The sequence below is a fragment of the Haliotis rubra genome, unplaced genomic scaffold (genome assembly GCF_003918875.1).
Source record: "Haliotis rubra isolate DU_JTF1 unplaced genomic scaffold, ASM391887v1 Scf296, whole genome shotgun sequence".
Lineage (NCBI taxonomy): Eukaryota > Metazoa > Mollusca > Gastropoda > Lepetellida > Haliotidae > Haliotis > Haliotis rubra.
This window is the reverse complement of record NW_025766964.1, coordinates 905,906-920,076: the sequence shown is the minus strand read 5'-3', so window position 1 is coordinate 920,076 and position 14,171 is coordinate 905,906. Positions and strand designations below refer to the sequence as shown.

General features: G+C 39.3%; 1 protein-coding gene across 1 annotated transcript; it reads left to right on the top strand.

The window, feature by feature from the left end:
- Positions 1-361: 361 nt before the first annotated feature.
- On the top strand, positions 362-12,316 carry LOC124282233 (shootin-1-like). The gene is made up of 8 exons (XM_046718188.1): positions 362-494; positions 2,172-2,333; positions 3,074-3,178; positions 5,642-5,765; positions 7,656-8,047; positions 8,751-8,803; positions 9,658-9,768; positions 11,612-12,316. Exons 2-8 carry the CDS (start codon positions 2,181-2,183, stop codon positions 11,814-11,816), a joined length of 1,143 nt encoding a protein of 380 aa, XP_046574144.1. The 5' UTR covers positions 362-494; positions 2,172-2,180; the 3' UTR covers positions 11,817-12,316.
- The last annotated feature ends 1,855 nt before the right edge of the window (positions 12,317-14,171 follow it).

Genomic DNA, 14,171 nt, shown 5'->3' with positions numbered 1-14,171 from the left:
GTGTCACTGAACGTTTTATGGGTGTATTTAGGTTCAGTGGTGGCTGTTAGATTCATCACCATTATCATAATCATCATTATCATCATCCAATTTGAATGAATCCAATTTACTTACCAGGACAGGTAAACTCACCACCAATGTGCAATAAACACACTTACAATTGCATGTAGGTAAAATGTTCAGTTTGGGAATGTGTAAAACGGCTTCTTACTACTAATAAACTACGCACACGAAGATAGTTTTTCCCAAATCAAAATATCCATTACTCAAATTTAATCCTCTTCATTTATCGTTTCCACAATCGCTACTACATTTAGACCAACCCGGAAATACCACGCATGCGTGAATCGGACTGCGCGAAAATTTGAATACAAAATTGAGTAGGTCAAGTCACCTAAGTATTGACAAGTACTTTCATTGCAGCTTTCTGCACTATTGGATCTAGCCACATCATTACGGTAACTTTTGAAGATATACGACAGAAACGGGACCCCTTAAGTATATAAGGGTTAAACTTTTTGTGTGACTATTTTGACGTGTGTATCAACATGAACTTTGTAAAGTCTGAGAAGTTATCCTTGATTTGAATGTTGTTTACAAAACCCGATAAGTGACATTGACAGCTGTTGAAAAACCTTCAGCAACCATGTAAAAGGCGTCCGATCACGGGTCAGAAGGTCGTTATTCGAATCAATTAAATCAGAGACCATATAATAGATTTATATGGTCTCTGGTTTAATGGAATGACACAAAAAATATTGTCAACGTCACATGGTGAATTGTTCCAAGATCTACATATCTTTCCAAATAACAACATTTGTGGGAGTCAAGTAGAAATGACGGAAAGACTTCCGCCGGTATCCCCCTTAAGTTTATTTCTAGTCAAATCCTATCACCTAAATATATACAGTATATATTCTTCATCTGATGAGGACTACTTTAGCATGTTTCTTTGTTGTATCTGAACATACTGAAAGACATATCCAACTTCCATAAATGCCACTCAAAGAATTTTTCCCTTATCGTTAAATTTAGGGGGATACAGGCGGAAGTCTTACCGAAATGACAGCTGAAAACCTATAGCTCATCCATGTTCCCGCACAATTTAGCTGATGCCTTTACAAAATGTCAGAGGCATCTGTAGCTGATATTCAGTAATCCAGTCAATAATGTTTTCAGTCAGCCATGATAATAGAGAATACTAAACGATGTTCCGGGTAATACCATATTTATGAAACGAGTGAATGATTTGGTATCTAACGAGCGAAAGCGAGGTAGATACCAATACCATTCACGAGTTCATAAATATGGTATTGCACGGGAAATAGTTTAGTATTTTATTTATTACTCACCCAACATTAGCAAATTAATATCGAGCAAAGTACCTTTTTCCTAAGAATTCAACGAGTGTGATGACTCTCATCTTTCTGTGAGTCAAGCAAGGTCTAATACTATTGTGACAGAGGTATTAGCATTGTGACGTCATAACTGTAAACCACTTTGGTGTCACACGTACGACATCACGTGATGTTATTACAAAATGTGTAATAACGTTGTAAAATTATTAAACAGTGATATCTTCAACGGGTGGGTAATAAGAACCATTAACCAACGTTCAGTTGTCTTTTGGAATAGTAGAAACCCAAGACAAATCCATTATAGGTGTTGTCTTACATGCGTGTAGAAAACTTTCATGCAGTTTGGCAGCTGTAAATCATCAACAATATATATACTACTGTGTATCATGGAAAGATTACTCGTCATATTCTTATGATAGGATACAGTGACACCTGAGTATATAAAGAAGCCCAGGTGTTAACTCTGTGTTGTTTATTTGCCACACTCAGCAATATTCCAGCTACATGGTGGTGGTCTGTAAATGATTGAGTCTGGACCAGACAATCCAGTGATCAACCGTATGAGCATTGATCTACACAATAGCGATACGATGACATGTGTCAACGAAGTCAGCGAGCCTTACCACCTGATCCCATTAGTAGTATTTCATGACAAGCATGGGTTGCTGAAGACCAATTCTCACAGTAAGATCGTCACAGGTCAATTAACTGCCTGATGGTTCCCATGTCATTGTAAGAGTTGGCAAACATCTTCCATCCAGTGATCAATATCACCCTCTCTGAAACTGAAGGCTGATTATCCTCTTGTTACAGCAGCTGTAGATGATGAAGAGTGAATGGGATACTGATCATTATCAGGTGGAAACCTTGGATGAGTTTGATGAAGCTCATCGTCTGAAGAAGACCTACTGCTCCACTATGACTGAGGAGGAGTATGAGGATCAGACAGCTGAAGAGACAGACAAAGCACTTCAGGTATACCGAGGAAGCAGAATGTGATGTATGACTTGTCCTTTAACATTGGTTAAACCACAAACTATCTGATGACATCATTCTGAACATTCATTGAATTATTTGACCGCCTCCGTGGTGTAGTGGTTAGAGCGTCTGCCCGGAGAGCGGAAGGTCGCGGGTTCGATCCCCGACTGCGTCATACCAAAAGACGTTAAAATATGGTACTTGTTGGTCCCTGCCTGGCGCTCGGCATTAATAGGTACAAGGACTGGTCTGCTCGGAGTCAGTATAATGTGTCTGAGTGGGGTATTTATGTTTCACTGCGGCATGGTATCTCAGTGGGCTAGCACTATAAAACCAGCTTCAGTCTGGGCTAGTACAAGCAGCCGCACCTACACATACACACGCATGCACGTCGTCATATGAGCGAAATATTCTCCAGCGCGACGTTAAACCCAATTTCACCTCACCTCATTGAATTATTTACCAACATCAATCAAATTTGCAAATACTGTTGTTTGTAATTGTAACTTGACAGCACTCGTCCAACACCAGTAATCGACAATACAGGTGGTCCCACACAGCCAAAGGACCTTGCAATTTGCTGCTCTGATATAATCTGAGGATTATGATCAATTTAATGTTTTTATGTTAGACATAACACCTTGACTTCCACACCCAATTTGAATGATGCTCGTCCACCTAAGATCTTGGTGTTAGGAATGGTCAAGTTGTTTTCACAACAGTTTCCACTGTTCCAGGATTTGGTGAAGTATCTGGAATGCAATCCCGAGACTTATGCTCGTATCCTGAGAAAAAAGAAGGTTGAGGAGATGGAACATGGAGGAATGTATTCCTACCTGAAGGTACTGTACACTCTTCACGACCATCACACACTAGTAGCCTTCAGTATTGTGTACCTACTAGGGGTGTCTATTGAGGGGGAAACAACTATTGTGATAATGATAGTCTATTGCTACCAACTATTGCAATACTATTGCAATAGTTCTTTTTTTCTCAGGCTCCATGAATTGTCTCATTTTAAGTCATTTCCCAAATGAATGAATAGTTTAAATGAAATAAAAACTAGCTAAAGTAGTTTCAGTATCTTCTAATAACTGACAAGAAACTTGAAACCCAGATCAAGTAAACAGTCGACACAAACTCAACAAAGCTGCAATTCTGCACTGAAACATCCTGTATTTTGCGCTGAGCATTTATCAACGGAAGTCACTTACTAAACTATCGATAGTCACTGTAAAAAAGTGTTTGCAGCCCCTAAATGCTCCCTATTGTTTTAACATTTAATGTGGATCCGATTCCGCAGTCCCACTTTTATACCCTTTAGGCCTAAAAAAAATAGCTTGTTGTTCCGATTTCCCGACCGACCCTAAATATTCCCGCTGAGCCTAACAATTTTACTCACCACATAATCAATTAAATTTATTTTCTGACACATGAGTAACGTAAAAATATTTTGGAAAAAAAACCAAAACCCTACCTACCTACCCTAGTTCTGAAATGTAGGAAATCGGAGCCACAACATTTATTCTTTTGGGCCTTAATTAGCCTCATTCCGCTTTCCAATCCTGTTTTGTAGTTCTTTGTCTCTGATTAAATGGCTGCCCAAATGGCAGGTCAAATGACCATGTGCTCTGAAGTTTTCTCTCTGACTGATTCCATAGCCTAACCGCTATCCGGTCCATATGCTGATATAGCCACCAGTACCCACTCCTACTACCCATCTATACCTCATTTACAGTCACACATACTATCTATGCATCGGTAGTTTTTCGATTCTATCGGACACTCAACAATTGCAATCCATCGATAGTTTCATGCATTGTTTAAGCTCTAGTACCTACTACTCTACATCACATACTACATGAAGAGATGATGATGTGTCATGAAAGCCATGATTATCATTTTGAATACCAGATTTGTCCTGTTTGTTTCTATACTCCTCACAAAAAATTAAGCAATGAGTATTTTCAGTGTTATATCTTTATCAATCTCGATAGCAATTTTTGCCGACATGTTACTGAAAGGTAAATATTCAAATAAAACATAGCCTTTTGTGACTGTCAAATTGATTTATCTGATAACATTGACAACATCACCCGAACACAAACACCCTCAGAAATAACATGCAAAATGTGCGGCATGAATGCGCTCCACTCTTCACACATGCACCCTGATCAGTGTAAACCTACTCGTAATCATTCCTCTGGTACAACAAGCAGGTCCTAACTTCATATTTATGGATGATAATGCCCGTCCATGGATGATAATGCCTGAGAAAGAGTTGTTAACGATGTTGCTTAGATCAACATCACACATATGGACTGACCTGCTAGGTCAGTTGATCTGAATCTCATTTAAATGCTTGGGACGTTATTGGAAGTTGTGTTTATGGTCTCCATGTTCACCCCCTGACACCATATCTCACTGAGCAGGCGTTACAGAGAGAATGGCAGAACATTCCACAACAGCAACTTTAAAGGTTCATTTGGTCACTGCTAAGACGTGTAGAAGCTTGCATTTGTGCTCATGGTGGTCATACACGTTACTGAACACTGCTTCACTGTCGAAAACTGACTTGAACCTTTTGCTAACATTTTGCTCCATCAACGCAGCACATTATGCACGACTGTTTCACCGGTACATGCTTTTGATGATTTGTAAGTTTATAATTGCTCAATACCATTTCATATAATTTTGTTACTCGTGGGTATATATGTTTCACCTTTCTATTGCATCATTCCATGATTTGCAATTTCAATAAATGAAAATGTAATGAGACTAACAATTTGTGTTGCTTAACTTTTTGTGAGGAGTATAGTTTAGTGAGCACCATATCTCATTGGTTTCACCAGGTGGAAAGATCATCACCTTAGTTTTTTTATATGACACACTGATGTATTTAATAATCTCTTCAAAGTGAAAATAAGTAAGAGTTCCGCCCGTAACCCCCGCTTGAAATGTATTCTATTTATTAGGATTATTTCGAGGGTTTTAGGGTTATGTTTAGGGTAAGGGTTAGTGTTAAGGGTTTTTTTTATAAAAACCATCTGTTCTTAGGCATAGAATGCTAAAAAAAAAGAATAGGGGTTACGGGTGGAAATTTTTCAGAAAATAAACCAAGTCCTTTCCAAAGAAAAAGAAAATTTACTCTTATATTACTGTATAATGATTGCTTAAAAAACTCATAGTCGACTTATTTGTTGTTTAGTTTCATTATGTTATGCCTAAGAATATAGCAAGTACTAAAACTTAGTCCTTCATATATATACTGTAAAGAGAAATACCTTTGTTTCCAATGGTTCCAGGTAAAGATGATGAGTCTGTTGCATGGAGAACACTACCCAGCATGTCTAGTTGCACCTGAGGAGGCTCAGAATCATCTCAACCAGCTCAAGCGAGGGATGAAAAGGGCTTTTGAGTATTCACAGGGTAAGTAATCAGTCCGCCTCTTGTACCTATCCAGATTTGACTAAAAGAACAACTCTGGACTCATGAAGAGACTCCAAAGGTTTCATGGCAGACCAGGTATTGCAGAGCATCAATTCACACTCCTCCTCCCAAACAGGATTATCCACTGTATCAACATGCATTCCAACTACAAAGGGGGATTATCTTTGTGAGAAGGACCTCAATTACTGTCAGTCACTTAATCTGTACTCCCTGAACTAATTACATTTTCTGTTTATTGATTAAAATCACACTACTGGATTAGGGAAGTTAGCAGTCTCTTAGATGTGTATTCAATCTTTTCTTTGACATCAACATCATTAAGGCAGGGTACAAAATTACCATATCTGCTGGTCCAGGGCCCTGTTGCACAAAGCTATTTTATCCCTAAGGTGATCGAAAGTCCCATAATTAAACATAGGCTGATGAGTGCCAGAGATGCTTTCAACAACCGGGCGCAGGACTAGTAAACTAAAGGCTTATATAGCATTTCCTTATGGACTACAATGTGTGTATTAGCTCTGAAGCAGGTAGATTTGCAGAAATTGTGACATTAGCAATCCTTCTGTCTGTGTGCACCTGATGTAGAATGGGTATCAGCACTGGTGGTTGACCTGCCGGAACATATAAGACACGGTGTGTGACATAGTTTCCAAATTTTGCTAACCAGTCGGGCTAGCCATGCGGATGATGCCTGAAAGTTACTTGCCCACAAAATATTTCACTAGCTTAAAATTTGAATGAAGAAACTAAGCAAATGGTTACCAAACTAGATGAGAATAATATATTGTCGGCATGGCATGGGTTTGATCATTAAGCTGCTAATATGATGGACATTTTTCTTCAGGCCATAATCTTGCATGATTTAAAAGTGTATTATAACTTAACAAGTTGGAGAGAGTGATATATTTGCAAAACGACCCCATGAGATTAACTAGCCAGTCGGGGCAGCGACTGTGGAGATTTTCTGGCCCAACTGGATTTTTGCTAGCCATAGGCTAGCGGGCCAGTGGCAGTTTTGCACACTGAGACACAAGTATTCAATGTATAGAAAGGGTTTTACACAGACTGTTAAACAAGAGAGTCATGGTGACCCACAGTATTTATTTTTGGGAGTCATTTTCAATATTTGGGAGTCATTAAAATTTTAGCGTAATATTTATGTGTGTATATCAAAAGGCAAGAGTTTTGCAAAGATTTTATTGTTTTGTGTTGTATTGTCATTTATATGTAAATCCCTGTATATACTGACTCTTCTGACTCGTTGTCCTATCAATGGAAGTTCTCATGTTGAAAGTGCCACAATTAGTACAGTCACAGATTATGCTATTTGCTGTACAGAGTTGTATCCCTTGGCAGTTCCTGGGTAGCACTGAGTATGAGTTTTATCTGTTCACACAAATAATAATATTCATCTACTAGTGTTGGTCCGATTAATTGAAATAATCGAAGATTGGTCGCAGTGACTAAACGACGAAACAATCGATCATGTTTTCTCATAATCGAACACAAACAATTCTGGAACACTTTTTGCATTAACAATATTTTTCACACGGTTGGTTTTGTCTGTTACATTTCATGAGCACTACAAGTTCGTTCCAAGTGACAACTGAATTTATCTTTAAAACCCCACGAAATTTATGTTCCTAAGATACTAGTCATCCTTTAAAGATGTGCAATTTGCAAAAATCAATGAATCAATCATCAATTATGAGAATTTAACCAATTCCCAACACTATCATCTACATCGTCTTGGGTTTCCTCCCTCATTAAAGTAAAAGTGGTGTTATCCCAAATGATTCAAAGGTTTTTATTATCACTTATGCTATACAAGATACATTTTAGTGAGCCTCATCAGTACTTTGATTACAGAGGGCAAGGCAACAAGACGCTCATCTAGACTTGCTGCCAGGAGGCCCCTGTCTGATGCCTCCCCTCGTCTCAACACACCCAACAAGGAAAGGTCACTCCAGTCGTCCAAGAGAGCAAAGAGAGGCTTGGCCGAGCCCCACTCAGCAGTACCAGTTGCCAAGATCACCCCCAGCCACCCCTCTTCTGTGCCACCACCACCCCCTCCTCCTCCACCACCACCGCCACTTCCGACTAATCTCGTCATTAAGCCAAGATCAAAGAAAGTGTCATCCAAGACACGCTCCTCCAAGACAGACTTACCCAAAACAGACTCACCTGAATCTCGCTCACCGCAAATAGCATCGCCATTAGCAGCTAATTCACCCAGTGGAGTTGACAGCTCTGATCATGAGGTAACCAAAATTATCCAGTGGTGCTTAATTTTGTCCATACGTCAGGCATGTCAGTGACGGCTGCTCACATAAAATCACAAAGGCTGCAGTGCTGCACATAGTTCAGTCAACACTAGATTTAGAAACTGGTACTACTCTGTTGTAGGGCTGCGCACTATAACCGGTATTTACCGGTTCAGACATGAAAACGATACGTATTGCAATACCCTGATCGAAACCGGTATTTTGACATGCATTCGGAAAACTTCGTAACACTCGAAAATCTTCGGATATTTCCCGGTTTTTTTAATTGTTCTTTTCCCTGTTTCATTAATGCCAAATGTTACTTACATTTTTATTTTGTCATGATTAAAAGTTTTTATAAAATATTGCAATACATATCGCAATATATGCTTCCACATCGCAATATATCACAATATGAAAATTCTCTGCAATACCCACCCCTACTCTGTTGGTCACAACCAAACTTCCCACTGGTTACAGAAATATACAAGAATGTATTGGAAATGTTTCTAAAATGAAACAGCAGTGAAATCTTCTATATTGAAAATGTCCTATTGCCTTTTCTGTCCAGCAAATCAGTGAACTTTCAAGATTAAAGTTTGATTGTTTCCTCTTTGTGACTTACTCAACGGGATGAATCGATGCTGGCTGGTGTGTTTTATGTTTGTGCAAGGTTGAAGCTACTGTATTCTCCTTTCAGTTTATCACCCCTCCTACAGACACAAGGCCACGGAGGAAACACAGGAGGACAGTGTAAGTATGCTGGGTAGCCTGAAGGAGTCCGCTACTACCACTTCAACTTTCACGTGTGAAGATCTGGGTTAGAATTGATCTTCAGCAACCCATGCCTGTCATAAGAGGCAGCTAACAGGATCAGGTGGTCAGGCTTGCTGACTTGGTTAAGACATGTCATCATATCCCTTTTGCATAGATCAATGTTCATGTTGTTGATCACTGGATTATCTGGTCCAGATTTGATTATTTACAGGTCTGCCATATACTTGGAATATTGCTGAGTGCGGCATTAAACAACAGCCAACCATCATTCTATTTTGATGTTATTGTTTGAGGTTTCAAAGATGGAATTCAGTGGTATCAAATCAACAATAACGTACTTGATTAATAGGCCCTACTCTCATGCATGAGAGACTGAAAAATGTCATGTAAGGCATAGGGGTGAAACGGTATACCGCGGTATTAGTAGAACCACAGGTATACTGTAATGCAATCCAAACATTTGGCGTTTTCGAACTGTCATTTTATTAAACTTTTTAAACCTTTTCTAAATGTCCAAAAATCGAATCATTTTGTGAAAATCTTTGCATTTGTTTGCTTGACAGTTGCTATTTTCCTGGAAGTAAGTTCTCATATACCAAACCGAAACAGACAGAACCGAAGGCCTTGTACCACAATACATACCGCACCGTGGTAAGAGTGTACCGTTTCGCACATAGTAATACATCTGTATGTAGGTTCTGATAGCACAGACAGCAATCTCATTTCGCAACCTCACTAATCTCATTACTCTGATAGGTGAGGTCTGGTGATGATCTGATGACAAGGACAGTTATAATGAATGACTGGAATGTCCTGTTGTGTATGTGTAGGTCCAACAGCTCAACGTCCTCTGTGTCCTCGGTGTCCTCTTTGTCCAGCATGCACTCCGAGCTCATGTCCTCCAACCCTCTCCGCCGACTGCGATCAACACAAGTCATCAGGTACAGTTAAACTTCCAATCAGTCAGTCAAAGTTTATTTCTCAAAAAAACACCCACAGTGATACAAGAGAATAAAAACATACATATATGATACATTACATAAACAGACAAGAATGGTGATATCAGTAACATAAGTCATTTTAACAATATGTAAATATACTGATGGGCAAAAGGAACTTTCTGTTGCAAAATCTGTTATAATATTAACATAAGAAAATATAATCAAATGCAAATTGCCCCATAGTTATTTCCAACAACAAGAGTTCGATTCTGACGAACAGTAGTGCTCGAACGCACCTCTTTTCACAGATTCTTCAATCCTGACAGGTTTTTTTTGCAGATTAAACTTTGTATGTATAAAATATAGCCCATCCCACCGTCCTTGATGGTCAATTTTTGTGAAGGACGGTCTATTAAATAAGTAAGGCCATACTTTGGTCGAGGGAAATATTTGAAAAAATAAACTTGGTTTGTATTTCGTTTTAGCAATGATGTTCTTTCTCATTGTGAACCATTATCATTGATGCGACAGAGTTACTTCCCTTTGCCTGTTTACCAAACCAAGTTTTCAAGTTTTTTATTGATTTTGTTTTTGAGACTGGCTGTGTTTGTTTAGGGCTGGTCACTTTTTTGACAGTTAGTCCTTGGACAGGCCACATTTCAAAACTACTCTTCATTGCATAGACTTAAGATAGTCATTGTGCTAAGATAGCTTTAGGCGAGTAGGCTACAAGTGTTACATCACAACTCTTCTGTCTTTTAAATCAGATCATTTTAGGACATTACAACACCTCTCTGTGTGAAGGTTTGACCAGGGCTCCAGATAATTTTTCATGATCAGGAGTAGGTTATCCTTGTTTTATCCAATATAGGAATGCTGGAAAACAAAAAAGAGTACATTTAGAGTACTGAATGGAATTTAATGGAGTATCAGTAATCTTTTGTTTCGTTTCATATATGCACCACAACATTGCTAGTCTTGTGTAAACAGGTCAATAAACAATATAACAATACTTTCTCAGATAAATATGTCTGTAAAGATTCTAAGACTGTACACCCTTGCTGTGGTGCGTATCTGCTACGTTTTCTAAATTGTTTCCTACCGTATCATGCTTATTTTATATCCGTACATACGCCGATACTGCCCTTATCTGAAGCCCTGATGAAGAATGTGTTGTTTCTTGACCAATCAAATGTCAGTTTTCTGAAACAGTTTGGTGTCATTCCTTTGTCACCTCAAACTCTGATTGGCAGGTTAAAACTCATCTGTGATGATGTATGCAGTAAAAGATCTGTTTTTACACGTTTCTTCCCATCTGTGATATCAATCAGAACACCAATAGTCCCTACCAACCAATCACAATCCATAAAATTTATTAATACTATTTGGCATTAACTTGGAATGCACAAGATTACTTTGTCATAGGCATCTTTTGAATATATGTTTTACTAGTGCAGTACCTTATTAAGTTTCACGGGACAGTGGGGTAGCCCAGTGATTAAAACGTTTGCTCGTCACGCTGAAGACCCGGGTTCCATTCCTCACATGGGTACAATGTGTGAAGCCCATTTCTGGTGTCCCCCGCCGTGATATTGCTGGAATATTGCTAAAAGCGGCATAAAACCATACTCACTCACTATTTAGTGTTAAAACATACTGAGGTAAGCATTCAAATGTCAAAATATAGCTTACATAACAGATGTTCAGATCTTTCCTGATGTTACATCTGATGTCTGTGCATGCTGGTTCTGTAGTAGGATTGTTGCACTGTATTTGAAGCATATTGTAGATGCATGTGTTTGATGTGTATAACTGGTAACAATTCATCTCTGTTGGTGCTCAGGTCACCTGGCGGCACACCTGTCCGAGCACCGGCAGACAAGGAACACCTTGCTCACTCTGAACCTCTCCATAAAGCATTAATCTCGGTGATGAAGAGGAAGTTTCGAAACATCCGCACTCCAAGCCCTCAGTCTGCTGGACACAGCCGACTAAGCAGCCCCAACAGCACGTCAGCCTTCAGTCCGTCCCTGGTGTTTACACCCTGAAGTATTCATACTGTGTTAACAGTGCTACTTAAAGACAAGCTCAACAAACACAGGCTATTTATGCTTAGAACACCAAACAGGTTATGAAAAAGTTGATTATTACAGTAATTGTTGGTGTTGGTGTTTATAATTGTTTATATGTCATAGACAATGAAACTTAGGCTTAGGTAGGAAATGTTGTGGTTTCATGCAGTGTTCGAAATAGACATGGTCCTATAAGTATAAGCCCAAGGTTGACAGATTTGTTCAGTATCTGTTTTGTTCAGATAGTTTTAAATTTCAGCAGCCCCTTACGGCTAGCAGTATATTTTAAGCTGTGAACTTGGTAAATTAATCATAACCCTGAGGTTGCTTTGTAAAACAGGGTTCAGCTTCAAATTCATCCACTTTTTAATCAGTACTCTGCTCGTTAACCAGTCATACTAAGCAGGACGCGAAGGGGAGAAGTGTTACGCACTCTACAAAGTGCAGTTGGTGTCGTACTACTTACTGTTGATACCATTACTCAGGGGTGGAAATAACCCATTGCCCGACGCCCGAGCCCAGTGGTTTTTTCTGTCGGGCAAGCAAATTTGTAGATCACACTGTACCAGTGTCCAGTTGACTTTCCAATATTAATTATCTTGTTTATGTAAAAAATCAACAAGAAAACGGCCAGTATAGTGGAAAAATTATCAGGGCAAGTGATTTTACATATGCCACTGTACCGGAGTACACTAGCAATTTTAAAGTTATTTCCACCCCTGTTACTGTAAGACTGAACTATATGGTTTCAAGAAATCCTTAAAGATCAGCTTCCATGTAATGTCTTTTTGAAACATGATAAATATGTCAATGATGGTATCTAGATATCTTTTAACTTTAATAGTGTGATGTTTTGCAACATTGTGATAAGAATGAGAGTGTGCAAAATATTTAGAAGGAAAGCTTCATAATCATCACATTCATAGGACTGTGAGGTAACATCATCAATGCTTAACAGATTTGTATACCTTATATTTTCAGTGTAGTGTATTAGCCCTTGAAGTATTGATGATGATCTGGTAAAGGTGTCAGTATCTCCTGTGATACCTGCTTTGAAATTTGTACATAAGTGGAACATATTTGAAGAGTTCAAACAAATATGTTCCCATACAACATTTATTGAGATCAACTTGATGATATCCTAGTGACATAATGGCTGAAATACTGCCGGTGTGACTTCAAACCCTAACTATATGATATGTCTGAGTGAAAACTGACTGTGGAAAGTATTACACTATCATCCTAATCCTTGCTCATCACTTGTTTGTCCTGTTCCACATAAATCTTTATTTTTTTGTCTTTATGTCACTTTTGCAAGTGCGAATGTATAATTTTAAACTTATCCTATCTCTCGGTATGCACTTCTCTCTCTTGATTCGACACTGAGTGGAACGATGTAAACTTTTTTCCCTAGGCCTCTCTTGTCCATCCCCCCAAGCACTCCATGCTACCCTCATTATAAGACAGCTTCCTAGCTCTCATGCAAAGCATGCTGCATGCACCACTAGCTGCCCCCGTGACTATCACCGAATCGTCATTCTCTTTCTTGCCGCACACGAGTGTGGAAATATTTTGCTTTGTTCAACGTTTTCAACTTAGTCTACAACATGGGGAAAGTTGACCAGGTTTGCTATCCAGGAATTTTTCCGATGCTTCACTGAGTCCTGTTACTACAAACTACTCGTAACAGCGTTATGGTGTCATCATGGCCTGCTTTGTCATCTTCATCACCCTTCCCTTTACATCAGCAACCTTCTGGACAGATGGGTCAAGTGTCTGCGCATGGTACCAGTACTGATGTCTTGTCAAGTAGCTATCATCCTTTTGTCAGGATGTTACGGAGTTGTGCCTCGCACGGTTCACCGAAGACCCTGTTGTCCGGATTTTTGTCACTGTTGCATTGTGGGTACCATTTGCAAATGGCGGACTACCCCTTGTTTACCGGAGAATTATGATATTTGGAGAGAAGTACAATGACAGATCTGTCTAGGTCCTGCAAGCGGATAACAATCCCAGCCTTTTATTGCAAGTGACGATGAATAGTGCCATTCCCGGTAAGAGTGATTATGTCGGGATTCGTCAACCAGCCGAGAGAGACAGTTCACCGAGAGTTACTCGGCTTTCAACTTAAGCCCAAGCCCTCAGTTCAGAGGTCACTGCAGTTCTGCTCGCATGGTCCCCAGGCACCTATTTTACTGCCTTCATCTCCCAGACGAACCTTCCCTGACGTCGCCGGGCTTATTTACCTTCGTCATTACAGCAACTTTACGATTGTTTCGGTAGATCGATGATCTCCATGCGTTGAATCTACTAACTTTATCACTCCATCTG